A 14,345-nucleotide genomic window follows, 5' to 3' on the forward strand; every position below is an offset into this window, starting at 1 on the left:
GCTATTTTTCCTCTAACAAGACCTTTGATGAATCCGGTTGAAAGACACCAAGACATATTTGATAAGAAGACCCTTAGCCAATTCGAGATTGAAGAACGAGTCCAGGACTTGTTACCCAGCAAATTAGTAAACGACTACAAGAAGAATCGGCGTGTTCCTCATATCCCTGAAGAACAGCGTATTAAGAAGACCCCTGCCCGAGAACAGAAGTGGACCGAACTAGCCACAAAACTAGCCGCAACCTTAACAGGAAAGAACAAACAAGAACAAGAAGAAACAATGGCCCCCCAAACCGCCACTCTAACAGCCGAAGCAATTGCTGCTGCCGTCGCCAAAGCAATGAAAGCAATCACGGTGCAGCAGGAGGCCCGTGCTGAACAAATCAAGCAACCTGATTGCTTCCATGGAGAACGTTCTGCCACAGTAGTGGATGGTTGGCTGCGCGCAGTCGAACGTTACACCAGATACTACAATTTTTCCACAACAAAAGCCTGTGAATTTGCAGTGAATCTGTTGCGTGACAGAGCAGACACATGGTGGAGACGCATGGAAGTAAAGGACAAACATCCAACAACCTGGGATGAGTTCAAGATGGCTCTGTCGGGAGAATTTCGTCCAGTCTACTCACTACAGACGTCCAGGGACCGCCTTGCTCGACTATACCAAACAGGAACGGTCGCAGAGTACATCGACGCGTTCCACGACATCCAGTTGGAGTTGCCTGGAATGAACGGTGAAGAAGCCCTCGACAAGTTTGTCCGCGGACTTCACCCCACCATACGAGGAAATGTTCTTGCCGCCCGACCTGTCGACGTTGACAATGCCTGCAACATCGCTTTGGCATATGCCAGTGGCCTCCACTTGGGGCAACAGAACAACTACGCACCCGTCCCCCAACCGTACCAACAGACGTACCAACAGCAGTACAGTGGTCCCGAGCCCATGGACCTGGATGCGATTCAAGGTCGCCGTAATAACTACCGATCTCGCCCCCCTCAGAAACGTAATGTGGCTACTTGCCATTGGTGCGGCGAAGTTGGTCACTTCAAGAGGAACTGTAGGGATCGATTAGCAGCGATTAGACAGTTAGATGAGGCACGTAGCAAGAAGCAGGGTTTTCGCAAAACACAACCGTAACGGGAGATCGGTTGTGTTCAATGGAAGAAAAATCCTCCCCACAGGCTAATAATATTAGCGAAACTAGCAAACCAGAAATTAATAAAGACGTGTCTGAACAGTATACAAATGTTACCAATGAAGAGCCTGAGACTATGTCTGAAGAAAATTGTGACCCTTGTCTCACTGCTGACCAACATTTCTTAGAAGATCTCCATGCTGCCGTGGACACAGACTTGCCCTTATACGCTGCTATACTTGACGGACAACAAATCCTGGTGTTAATTGATAGTTGTGCTAGTGCAAACTATGTATCACCCCAGATTGCCCATTTGGCCACACACATTTTGGATATACCCGGACGATCAGTCGAAACTGCAGGAGGACACAGCATTAAGATCCATCAGAAGGCAACATTAAACCTCTCTTTAAATGGATACACTGACACCATCGATGCTTTTGTATTTCCCACTAAATTCGACTTGATTCTTGGCCGCACTTGGTTGCAAATGGCTAAACCCGTCCCAGATTGGCATGTCGATAGCTGGTCTTTACATCGTGATGAACAAGAATTTATTTTGTGTCCTCATGGGCCCCGTCCTACTAAACCTCACCTAAACTATCTGATATCTGCAAAACAAATTGAGAAACTCTCTAGGAGAGAGGAGGCCAAATGCTTTTTGTTGCACATTAAGACAGAAAAAGATATACATAATGATGAACACTGGATGAAATTAGTAAAAGAATTCGAGGACGTTTTCCAAGACGGTTTACCTGGATTACCGCCGAACCGTGACGTCCAACACGTTATAAACACTGGAGATGCCTACCCTGTCAATAAACCGCCATTCAAAATGAGCCCTCGAGAACTCAACGAATTACAGCAACAACTAAAGGAACTTCTAGACCTCGGCTTAATTCGTCCAAGTTCTTCGCCATGGGGTGCTCCAATTTTATTTGTTAAAAAGAAAAATGGTGAGATGCGCATGTGTGTTGATTACAGAGCCCTGAACAAAGTTACTATCCGCAATAACCATCCATTGCCACGCATCGATGAGTGTTTGGAACGCCTTCGTGGAGCAAACCATTTCACCAGTTTGGACCTCAAAAGCGGTTACCATCAAGTGAGAATTCAAGACTCAGATGTGCCAAAAACCGCCTTTAACACCTGATATGGCCAATACAAGTTTCTGGTTCTTCCCTTTGGTCTCACCAATGCCCCACTGACGTTTCAGCATCTTATGAACAAAGTTCTTGGAGATTGTTTGGATAAGTTTGCCTTAGTCTATTTGGATGATATCCTAATCTTTAGCACGACACCAGAAGAACACGAAGAACATGTACGACATGTGTTAAACCAACTACGTGAAGCGAAATTAATTGCCAACCTTAAAAAATGCGAATTTAACAAAAACGAACTAACTTTCCTTGGATTCAACGTATCTGCGCAAGGCATCTTACCATCGCCAGACAAAGTAAAGACTATAAAAGAATGGACACCGCCAACAAATTTACAAGAAGTTAGACAATTTATTGGCCTTGCACAGCACTACCGCCGCTTCATCCCTGGGTTTGCTGGAATTGCTGCGCCCTTAACAGACTTAACTAAAGGGACAGGACCAAAATGACGGCCTATCGTTTGGACGGAGACATGCCAGGAAAGTTTCGATTTACTAAAAGAGAAAATGAGTACTGCACCTGTATTACTTGCCCCAGACATGGATAAACCATTCCGCATTGAAACAGATGCTTCAGATTTTGGTGTTGGTGCCGTATTAATGCAAGAAGACGAAAACGGAAGTTGGAAACCATTAGCGTTCGAATCGAAAAAACTCTCCCCTGCCAAAAGATCGTATCCTGCTCAAGAGTGCGAGTTACTCGGTATTCTACATGCCTTGCGTACTTGGCGCTGCATGATCGAAGGAAAACCGTTCACTGTATTCACCGATCACTTACCACTCAAGTATTTTCGCAGTCAGGTTAAGCCCACGCCTCGCCTGATAAGGTGGATTTCTGAATTCGAGCTGTACAACCCGATAATTCAATACAAACCGGGCAAAGACAATGGTGTCCCTGATGTGCTCTCTCGTCTCGATGGCCCAGAATACAATGCAACATTAATTAAATCAATGGAACCAGAATACCTGTACACCATACCAGACTCACAAACGTCCGACTGGCCAAAATTTTATGCACGAAAAGAAGATGAATGGCCAGAAGACATAAAAGAATTACTCCATCGGCAACGCAATAAGTTTGTGGTCCACGACCAAAAGGTTTTCCGTCTCGTTAAAATAGGTGACACAGTACAAGAAATTCGTTTTGCACTGTTTGCCAAGCGTGCAGACTTAGTAAATAATTTCCACAATGGTTTCGGACATGCTGGAGAAACAACGGTGTATGATTTAATGAAGAAGCGTTGGTGGTAGCCAGCCATGAGAAGTCAAATTCAAGAATGGTTATCGAAATGTCATCTGTTGTAAATGAGTATTGACTACTGCTGTAATTGAGAATAAGTCTGAAGGAAATAATATAAGGCCTCAGCTATTCCAGTCAAAGGTGTCTACCGATTACTTTATTATTTAACACACAGGTTTAGCATGCATGATAGTGATTATATTTCATATGATGATATCACCATAATATGGGATACATCAGTGGATTATTATAAGCATAATTATAACTCATAAACACATTTACTTTCGATGTTAATACTTCATTGGGACTACACACATTTATATAATTAATCATACATTAATTATCCCAAGATCACGTTGCTCTGATTAAGGCTCAGATAGGATCGATTACCTGATCCCAGTCATATAATTTTCCCAATCCAAAACAATATAAATAGCAGTAGTAGTTCAGTGTAGGAACCTGGTCAAACTTTGATACAAAATCTTTCTCAATAAACAAAACCTACACAAGTTCTCACGAATCTTCGTTCCTAATTTCAAATCTTGAATTCTTCCTCTTAAAAACTTCTTCAACTTCAACCACCACAACATTTTTTTTCGTGAACTACCATGAACCCCTCTGCTGAGAACTATCCCGCCGCCATCATCCCTGCTCATGATGAGGATGCCATGTCCGTCATGACTGAGGAGGACCTCATCGCCAGTCTGAGTGACAACATCTCCTTTGCCAGCTCCACCCCTGGACAATTTGTTGCTCCCTCTCCCCTTCGTCCCTTGGTAGCGAATGCTGCTACAACAGTCTTGTCTTTGTCAGAGAAACTTAGACTAGAACTTCAACAGCATGTAGAGGCTGTCAGCGCTGCTCACGCTATGAACGATGAGCAAGCAGCTGAATTAGCCCTTAATAAGGTCAGACGCGTCAAAGAAATGATAGATATAGAAATAGCATGCAGTCAGTACCTTTCGCCTTCTGTGAAAGTTGTAGAGAAGAGCAGTCGCACTGGAGGGTTGACTCTTAATAGAAGAGATCTTCCTAAGTTCCAGTTGGCAGACGATGTGATTAGATCCTTCCCAAATGAAGAGGTCTTTCACTCAGTAGACCACTTCCTTCGCACCTTCCAAAAGGTTATTGAGTCGTCCCTTCAGGACATTGAACTAGTTTGGAAGAGATTTTTACCGCTCTGCTTGCCTCATAGTGACGATGGATGGGTAGAGATGGATTTGAAGAAGTGTGTAGATTGGAATGCGGCCAAGATCTGCTTTACAGCAAGACATGGATCGCGCTTGGTGACATCCCGTTCGGTAAAAGAGGTATTTACCATGGTAATGCTTCCTTCTGAGTCGATTGGAGATTACTCCAAGAAGTTCCTTCAGGCTGTGTATGATGCCGGCCTCCCCAAAAACGATGCTCGTGTTGCCGACCGCTTCCTCGCTTCCTTGACTAGGCAAGTACAGACACTCTTGCGGCTCACCATGACCAGATTGGACTTCAATGGCGAGACCAAAAGAGATTGGACTGTGGAGCAGTTGACGCAGATTGGCAGAGACATCCTTGGCGACGACAATCGCATGTATGCCGAAGCTACCCAGCTCATTCCTGGTGCCAACATGCACACTGAGAAGAGAATGGAGAAGAAGAGAATGGAGGCGTACCCTCGCAAGAAGGTGCACTCCAGCAACAACCAGCAGCACCGAATCAGTAAGCCGGAGCGTTCCTTCTTCTGCTCGCACCATGGTAAGAATACTACACATGAGTCGAGCAAATGCTTCACCCTGGCCAACAACAAGGCCAAAGTAGCTGCCCCCACCAAGCGCAACCCCTGCAGGCGGTGTGGAGAAAACTACTTCCGTGGCCACGTCTGTAAGGACAGTGAGCCAGTCCTGATGGTCTCGCAGGTCCCTGCCAAGGAGAAGTCTGAGCAAGTGCTCAAGGCGATCCAAGACAGTGTCGACTTGGAACTCGAAGACATGTCTTTCGACTGTAAGTACCTACTTGACAAAATTGAGAGAAGGGTTAAAGCCAATGATGCATTTAATCTAACCACTCCTATTATTGTAGAGAACCACAAACTACTTGGAATGATTGACACTGGCAGTGCACGCACTTTCATTAGTTTACAATGTTTGAATGAAAATTTAAATATAAATAAAATAAATTCATCAAATGGTTCCTTCACTTTCTTGTCAAAGAATAGTGGTACTAAGCGATTGGGAAAAACTGATCCTTTAAATTTTAAATATGTGAATGGAATTACGTTTAAGCATGCACCCGAGGTGTTAGAGTTTAATACAGGATTTAATTTTGATATTCTTCTTGGAAGAGATATCTTAACAAAAATGAACATCGGATTGATTAATGTTGCATACGATATCGAAGGAGAATATATTCATTCAGATAACGCTAAAGACTATGCCGCTGTGTATGAGAATCTAAATATCGATAAAGAGAAAAAGTTTGAACCGGATAATTCGCCAGCTGGTACGGAAATACAGCGAGCAGAATTTATTCAGTCAATTCAGGCCTCACTGGATGAAAATAAGAAAATCCCAGTCGAGTCCTCTTGTCCTTTATCAGAATCTCTAATTAGATTACCCACAAAAGAAGGCGCCACAGCTTATAGACGTCAATATCCTATTCCCCATGCTCTACGACCAACACTTGATAAACAAGTAAAAGAATGGCTTGAGACAGGCACGATTGTCAAGTCCAAGACCAATACTTCCTTCAACAGTCCTATGTTGCTTGTGCCTAAAAGAAACAAAGCTGGAGAGATTGTGAGTCACCGAGTTTGTCTAGATGTGCGATTATTGAATCAGATCCTACCTCCCACATTCAACTATCCAATTCCTAAAATCCAAACGATATTCCAGAATTTGAGTGGAAAGAAATTTTTCACCACATTGGATTTATCGAATGCCTACCATCGTTTCAAAGTTGCACCTGAAGATGTTCATAAATTAACATTCACTCATTTAGATGGACAACAATATAGCTTCATTAAAGGCTGCTTTGGCTTGAAGATGCTTACATCACAATTTCAACATGTCATGGCAACTTTGTTTGATAAAATTGACTGTGTGCAGAATTTTGTTGATGATTGTATTGTGGCTAGCGAAACATTTGAGCAGCATGTTAAGGATGTAAAAATAGTGATTGATAGATTGACATCGGCGAAGTTGATTCTAAACTCTGATAAATGTGTCTGGTTTCAACATTCAGTGCGATTGCTTGGTTTTGTCGTCAATGAGACAGGCACCAAGGTTGATAAGCGAAAGTTGACAAACGTTGATAAATGGCCTATTCCTAAAACTGCGAAACAAATTCAGCAATTTATGGGTTTGATTAATTACTTCAGAGACTATATTCCCATGATCTCGAAGGTGGCTGAACCTATTTCACGATTAAGTCATGCCAACAATGTAGCTGAGCTATGGACAGATGAGCAGACAAGAAGCTTTAAAGCATTAAAGGACATACTGCATCAGGATTTAATTCTTCATTACGCAGATATGTCACGTGAAATGTATGTGGCCACAGATGCTTCCCTTTATGGAGTAGCCTGCCTGCTTTTTCAGCGTGACGATCAAGGGCGTGATAAGTATATTAGTTTTGTGTCAACTTCCCTGAGCCCATCCCAACGGCGATGGAGTACCACCAAAAGAGAATTGTATGCAGTCGTTTTGGCGCTTGATAAATTCCGTCCATTTCTATGGGGCCGACAGTTCACCATTTTTACTGATCATAAAGCACTCACTTATCTTCACACACAAAAAATTGCTAATCCCATGATAATTGGCTGGATTGAGACACTTCTTGACTTTGATTTTAAGGTGGTCCATATTCCTGGTTTGTTGAATAAACTACCAGACTTGTTGAGTCGCTTGTATCCTCCAGAGGATAGTTACAAGCTGGTGGAGGATGATGGATTGAGAAAAATCAGAACAAAACACTTGCAATCTAAAGATAAAGTTATTATTCGTAAGAAAAAGTACAGTAAGGACAAAGTGCTAAATGTACTTGCTACACAACTCATCGAAAATGTATCAGAGACTTCCGACTATATGTCGCCTCCTGAAGAAAAGCGAAATGGCTTGTTAAAAGAAGCACATTCGTTTGGTCACTTTGGTAGTCAAGCTATGGTGAATGATCTTCACTCTCAAGGATTACATTGGACTAATATATATGAAGAAGCAAAGGAGATTATTCGTTCTTGCTCTGAATGTCAGAAGCACAACATCAGCAAAAGAGGATATCACCCATTGACCAATGTTGTAGCTTTCCGACCATTTGATCATGTTGCAATTGACTTATGCGGTGAATTCCCAGTATCAGAGGATGGTCACACGTATATGCTAGTGTTAGTTGATGTTTGTTCCAAGTATATCATCTTGAGACCATTACCAAACAAAAACTCGACAACAATAGCTAAGGCATTGATAAAAATATTTGGAGATTATGGTTTTCCCAAAGTAATGCAAAGTGACAATGGGTTGGAATTTAGAAATTCTTTAATGGCAAGCCTATCGAAAGAGCTTGGTATTGATCGAAGATATTCAACGGCATATCATCCACAAGGAAATGGTATTGCTGAAGCCAGTGTGAAAGTTGCAGAGAATACTGTACGGAAAATGATGAGAGCGAACAGCAATGACTGGTGTCACTATTTACCAATTGTTCAGCTATGCATAAACAGACATATTCCTCAAAAGACACTGAGTGCACCCTTTTCACTAATGTATGCTCGCAGAGTTAATGTACCTGATGAGTATGGTGATAAAGCAAAATTCTCTCTTCCCAAAAACACGGTAACAATTGATGAATTGGAGAAGCAGATTGAATATATGGATAAAATAATATTCCCTGCCATAAACGAAAGAGTCTTGCGGATCAACGAAGAGTTAAAAAAGAAATACGATCACAAGAACATCTTAATAGACATCCCCAAAGGAACACACGTAATGGTCAGATTACCACATCGTCCAAATAAATTGGCACCAATCTATGAAGGTCCTTATACAGTGGTTCGAAGAAATAAAGGAGGATCGTATGAACTAAAGGATGAGCAAGGAGAATTGTTGCACCGAAATTACACACCCTCAGAACTCAAGATGGTTACCATCGATGAATCTACAATTGAGAATGAGCTCTATGAAGTTGAAGACATTCGCGATCATCGTGGTGCTGCTGGTGAAAGAGAATATCTGGTAAAATGGGTTGGTTATGGTGAACGGGCAAACACATGGCAAATGGCTAACGATTTTACCAATCCCACAATAATACAAAAGTATTGGAAGAAGGTCAGAGAAATCGAACGTTTAGAGAATGAGAGAGCCACGGAATTAGTGAATAAGAGTGCAGCCTCATTAAAGAAAACAGTTCAAATTCCAAGACATGATGGTAAAATAAAAAGGAATCGCATTGAAGAGTACAATGGAAGTAAGCTTCCTACCGCACTGAGTAGAGAAGAAAGAATGTCCAAAAGAAGAGCAACAAAAAATTTGATAAAATAAACACGTAATCCACGGAGCTGAGTTTACAGTGCAGATCTCTTGAAGTATAAAAAAAAATTATGAGCGTAATTGACCCAAATGAAATTGAGCAATTCGACAAATTAATAAATAGTTAAGATGAGATGTTTTGCCGAATCAACAAAAGGTATTGTTGAATCTGGTGGAGGATAATGTTGTAAATGAGTATTGACTACTGCTGTAATTGAGAATAAGTCTGAAGGAAATAATATAAGGCCTCAGCTATTCCAGTCAAAGGTGTCTACCGATTACTTTATTATTTAACACACAGGTTTAGCATGCATGATAGTGATTATATTTCATATGATGATATCACCATAATATGGGATACATCAGTGGATTATTATAAGCATAATTATAACTCATAAACACATTTACTTTCGATGTTAATACTTCATTGGGACTACACACATTTATATAATTAATCATACATTAATTATCCCAAGATCACGTTGCTCTGATTAAGGCTCAGATAGGATCGATTACCTGATCCCAGTCATATAATTTTCCCAATCCAAAACAATATAAATAGCAGTAGTAGTTCAGTGTAGGAACCTGGTCAAACTTTGATACAAAATCTTTCTCAATAAACAAAACCTACACAAGTTCTCACGAATCTTCGTTCCTAATTTCAAATCTTGAATTCTTCCTCTTAAAAACTTCTTCAACTTCAACCACCACAACATCATCAATGTCAATTGGCCTCAAACGCAGAACGCAACATACACCATGCCCCTTTGGAACCATTGGATATCCCCCCTGCTTTCTCTCGTTGGCATCTCGATTTCATTGGAGAACTTCCCACTACAATCAACGGAAATCGATGGATTTTGGTTGCCGTCGACTACGCTACGAATTGGCCAATTGCACGTGCTGTTCCTGCTGCTACGGGCGAAGCCATCGCCAACTTTTTGTACGAAGAAATAGTCATGCGTTTTGGTTGCCCAGACGAAATTCTGACAGATCGTGGTGCAAACTTTATGTCACATATTTTGAGCTTTTACATTAAGAAAATTAAGCTCCATCATAAATTAACCTCAGCATTTCACCCACGTACTAATGGAAAATGTGAAAGGTTAAATGGTGTTCTTAAACAGATGTTACGTAAATATGTACATGGTGCCATTCACCGGTGGGACGAATATCTGGAAACAGCACTTTGGGCTTGCCGAATCAGACAGCATCGTACAACTGGGTTCAGTCCATTTTTCTTGACTTATGGCCGCGAACCTCGTATTCCTGGCGATCCCCTACGTCCATTTATGGATACATCTATCCCTGACGACCCGACCCTCGTATCCGATGGCGCTATCCCGTTTCTTCGTAATCTCCAACAGGCTCGCAAAAATGCTGACGCTCGAGTAACCGCCAACAGCCAACAAGACAAGGAACGATGGGATTCGATCATGAAACCTCATCAGTTCGCAATCGGTGAACATTTGTTGTTGCAGCATGAAAACAAATTTGGACTAGAATATAACTGGATGGGCCCATATATTGTAGTAGATAAAAATTTCGATAAGAATATATACAAGCTCACAACAATGGAAGGTGTCCCTTATACTTCTTGGGTTCATGCTGACCGCCTCAAAATAGCCAAATCCGACGATTTCGACCGCACCTGGTATCACCCGACCGCTGCTCATAACAATATGCGACGTGATCTGGCCATAGATTCCTCTTCCACCTTGCCGTTCTCGATGATAGAGTCTACCAGAGTTGACCGAGGACGATCAACAGTTTCGAGAGGGGGTGATGTCGGACATTATTTTGATGAATCCGAGAAATCGGGATAATTGACCGCAGCAGTTCTGTATGTCAAAGATACCTCATAGATAACGAACCGCAGTAATGTCTTGTAAAGATTAACCACAGTAACATCTTCTGAGCATCAACCGCAGTAAAAGGACTTCTCTTGTAATTAAATAGAGTATAATAGTTTACTGCGGATAATGCGCAGTATTAGTTTAGAAAACTATATAAGACAATTCAATTCCTATCAATAAAAAGGACCTTTTATCCTCTCTTCGATTTTACATATACTCTCCGATCCCCAGTGGGTTTGACCTTTTGACTTTGCTATAGTAAAAGGAAGACCATCCCAGATCAGGAACGACAGTAGTTATTATTTATATTTAATTAAAGAAATAGTCATTATACTGCGGTTAACTATCTTCAGATTTTACGGATTCATCAAAATAATGTCCGACACAAATTCACCAAAATGGTATTTAACGATTTCCCCAACGGGGAATTGAACCCCGGCCACGACGGTGAGAGCGTCGGATCCTAGCCACTAGACCATTGAGGATATACGATGTTATGTCGCAAGGTGTTGTTTAAAAACAAGTAGCTGTAAGCGAAATTTCGGTTGTTTAGCAGTTTGGTGACGTTATAGAATTCTTTGTAATGTAGAAAAATTATATTCTATTATTTTTTTGATTTTCTGATGGCAGCCAAGGCTGAATAAAAAGTAATTTTTCTATTTGTAGAGCAAAACACCAATATATACAATGAAAAAGCATCATCCTGTCAACAATAACTTCACACAACAATACATCATATCTTATTTTCTCACTATATTTATACTGGAAAAAGTGTCCACTTTCACATATGTCAAGTGAATCTAATTTCGAGTGGAAGAAAATATAAAATTAAATCTCAGTCGGTTTTTGTAAATTAAATATTTGATAAGAGATGTAGTCGATTTAATTGGCCATAGCAATTTGTATAGCATCTGAGAAAAATACTAAGCTTAAATAAATAAAAAATAAACTATGTTATGTTCCTCTTTTTTTTACTTTTAAACCCATAAACACATTTATTTATTTTTCATTAAAATGCCTCCTAGCCGTATCTTAACCAAAAAGTTCAAATACGACTATCCAGTATGCAGAATTAAAGCAGAAGAATATAATACCATATCTGCTCAAATGCTTAAATGTCATAAAAGAGATAAACAAATTGCAATCAGAGGGCAAACCAACAGACATAGAAAAAACAATTATATTTTTATTTTTTATTTTTATTTTTATTTTTAATATGATAATAATTGATGCAATTTATTAATTGAAATACAGAGACTGATATAGTCAAAGAAACATCTGAGGTTGTCAGCCATAATGAAATTCATTTTGAAGACAAAAGTAACAAATATGATATAGATTATATTTTTGGTAAAATAAAAACTTTTTTTTATTCTTTATGATTGTTTTTGTCTAATATTTCCGTTTTGATAGAATTGAATGACAGCGTAGAAAAGGTAGAAATGCCTGCTCAGATAAGAGACTTATTTCTTTCTAAATCCGATGCTGTATTTGGTGTTGAAAGCAATGAGTATGCAGTAAGCAATGATCTTGACAACAAAGAAGATGAGAGTGATGCTGACATGAGTGATGATGAAGGTTTGTATAGTAAATTTTAAACGATGTTGTCTCTGAGAAATAAAAAGAAAATGAATTGATTATTTCTTTTTTTTAAATTTTTTTTTCTCTTTCAAGTCCATTTTGGAATTGAGTTTCATCCACTGTTTTATTGTAATTGTTATTGCCTTATTTGTATCATTGTATGCTGTCAATGAAGGCACAGTGATTTTGATTTCCATTATCAACAAAATTCTGGAACTCTTTAATGATTTGTTTTGTCTTTTATTAAGCATTTCTGGTCTCAAACAACTTGTGCGATTTAGCGACTCAACAAAAGAAATTAAAAAGTATACTGCCTGTGATGAATGTCATACAATATATAGTTGTGATGAATATATTCTATTATGTTGTACTGCGACTAAGTTTGGTAGTAATAATCTGTGATCAATGTCATTGTTTAAATCTGGATCAGAGTCAAGAATTGCAAAAAAGACATACGTGTACAATTCCATTGTTTCATCATTAAAAATATTTTTCCATTGTCCCAAATTTGAAAATAGTATTGATTCTTGGAATTATGGTCCAAAGGTAAATAGAATGATGTTTGATGTGTATGATGGTGCCATGTAGAAATCGTTGTCAGACATTGATAGAATTTCTTTTGTGTACAGCGAGCGCTCACTGATGCTCACATTGAATATCGACTGATTTCAGCCATTTGATGAGGTGATACATTCATGTGGAGCCATATACCTTGCGATCAACAACCTTCTGCACAACATTAGATTTAAGAAAGAAAATGTGATCCTTGTTGGATTGATGCCAGGGCCCAAGGAACCAAGCATGTCTGATATCAACAATTATTTGAAGCCTTTAGTCAATGAGCTAACAGAGCTGTATACAGGTATTAAGATCAAAACTTATCAATGTCCAAATGGTACTACTATCTGAGCAGCCCTTCTCATGGTTGCCTGTGAAATACCTGCTGCAAGAAAAGTATGTGGGTTCACATCCCATACTAGTACAAATGCATGTCACAAATGTAAGCATCAATTTTTGAGGTTGGCTGAAATGAGTTCCGTTGATTATTCTGGATTCGATTTCTGAAAGTGGCTCCTTCGCACTAAGAATGACAATTGTAAGGATGCAGAGATCTGAAGAAATACAACCACACATGCTGAGAGACATCATCTTAAGGTTGCAAATGGTGTTTGCTGATCTAAACTGCATTGTCTCCAGTACTTTGACGTTGTCTGCTGCATGATCGTCAATGTAATACACAATCTTTTCTTAGGCACTGCCAAGAGAATGATAGAGAGATGGGTTGCAGATGGGATAATTGATAATAAAAAACTTGTTGCCATGCAAAAGGCAGTTGAGAAGATAGTGTTGCCGCCTGATTACACGTCACTTGGGACAAAGATTGCAAAGGGGTTTCCCTATATGAAAGCCAATGAGTGAAAGTCTTTGTTGCAAATGAGTATTGACTACTGCTGTAATTGAGAATAAGTCTGAAGGAAATAATATAAGGCCTCAGCTATTCCAGTCAAAGGTGTCTACCAATTACTTTATTATTTAACACACAGGTTTAGTATGCATGATAGTGATTATATTTCATATGATGATATCACCATAATATGGGATACATCAGTGGATTATTATAAGCATAATTATAACTCATAAACACATTTACTTTCGATGTTAATACTTCATTTGAACTACACACATTTATATAATTAATCATACATTAATTATCCCAAGATCACATTGCTCTGATTAAGGCTCAGATAGGATCGATTACCTGACCCCAGTCATATAATTTTCCCAATCCAAAACAATATAAATAGCAGTAGTAGTTCAGTGTAGGAACCTGATAAAACTTTGATACCAAATCTTTCTCAATAAACAAAACCTACAC

General features: G+C 39.7%; 5 protein-coding genes and 1 non-coding gene across 6 annotated transcripts; 5 read left to right on the forward strand and 1 right to left on the reverse strand.

The window, feature by feature from the left end:
• Window positions 1-27: 27 nt before the first annotated feature.
• On the forward strand, window positions 28-1,072 carry PHYBLDRAFT_169853 (hypothetical protein; the record flags this gene model as incomplete). The annotated part of the gene is made up of 2 exons (XM_018436179.1): window positions 28-504; window positions 785-1,072. 2 exons carry the CDS (start codon window positions 28-30, stop codon window positions 1,070-1,072), a joined length of 765 nt encoding a protein of 254 aa, XP_018289981.1.
• Window positions 1,073-5,086: 4,014 nt separating this feature from the next.
• PHYBLDRAFT_159218 (hypothetical protein) lies at window positions 5,087-5,708 on the forward strand (the record flags this gene model as incomplete). Its single annotated transcript, XM_018433944.1, has 2 exons — window positions 5,087-5,518; window positions 5,593-5,708. A coding segment is annotated over exon 1 (416 nt), but the record flags the coding sequence as incomplete, so codon positions are not given.
• Window positions 5,709-8,135: 2,427 nt separating this feature from the next.
• On the forward strand, window positions 8,136-9,008 carry PHYBLDRAFT_159219 (hypothetical protein). Its single transcript, XM_018433945.1, has 3 exons — window positions 8,136-8,194; window positions 8,293-8,735; window positions 8,798-9,008. The coding sequence occupies exons 1-3, from the start codon at window positions 8,182-8,184 to the stop codon at window positions 8,858-8,860; spliced, it is 519 nt and encodes a 172-aa protein (XP_018289983.1). The 5' UTR covers window positions 8,136-8,181; the 3' UTR covers window positions 8,861-9,008.
• Window positions 9,009-10,324: 1,316 nt separating this feature from the next.
• Window positions 10,325-10,858, forward strand: PHYBLDRAFT_169855 (hypothetical protein; the record flags this gene model as incomplete). Its single annotated transcript, XM_018436180.1, has 1 exon — window positions 10,325-10,858. One exon carries the CDS (start codon window positions 10,325-10,327, stop codon window positions 10,856-10,858), a length of 534 nt encoding a protein of 177 aa, XP_018289984.1.
• Window positions 10,859-11,286: 428 nt separating this feature from the next.
• Window positions 11,287-13,888, forward strand: PHYBLDRAFT_146928 (hypothetical protein; the record flags this gene model as incomplete). Its single annotated transcript, XM_018431756.1, has 7 exons — window positions 11,287-11,335; window positions 12,143-12,208; window positions 12,302-12,466; window positions 12,900-13,015; window positions 13,142-13,331; window positions 13,383-13,469; window positions 13,722-13,888. 7 exons carry the CDS (start codon window positions 11,287-11,289, stop codon window positions 13,886-13,888), a joined length of 840 nt encoding a protein of 279 aa, XP_018289985.1.
• PHYBLDRAFT_t170 lies at window positions 11,302-11,373 on the reverse strand. The gene has a single exon. It is a non-coding gene; the product is annotated as a tRNA-Glu (tRNA).
• Window positions 13,889-14,345: the final 457 nt, after the last annotated feature.

The sequence above is a fragment of the Phycomyces blakesleeanus genome (assembly GCF_001638985.1).
Source record: "Phycomyces blakesleeanus NRRL 1555(-) unplaced genomic scaffold PHYBLscaffold_14, whole genome shotgun sequence".
Taxonomy (NCBI): domain Eukaryota; kingdom Fungi; phylum Mucoromycota; class Mucoromycetes; order Mucorales; family Phycomycetaceae; genus Phycomyces; species Phycomyces blakesleeanus.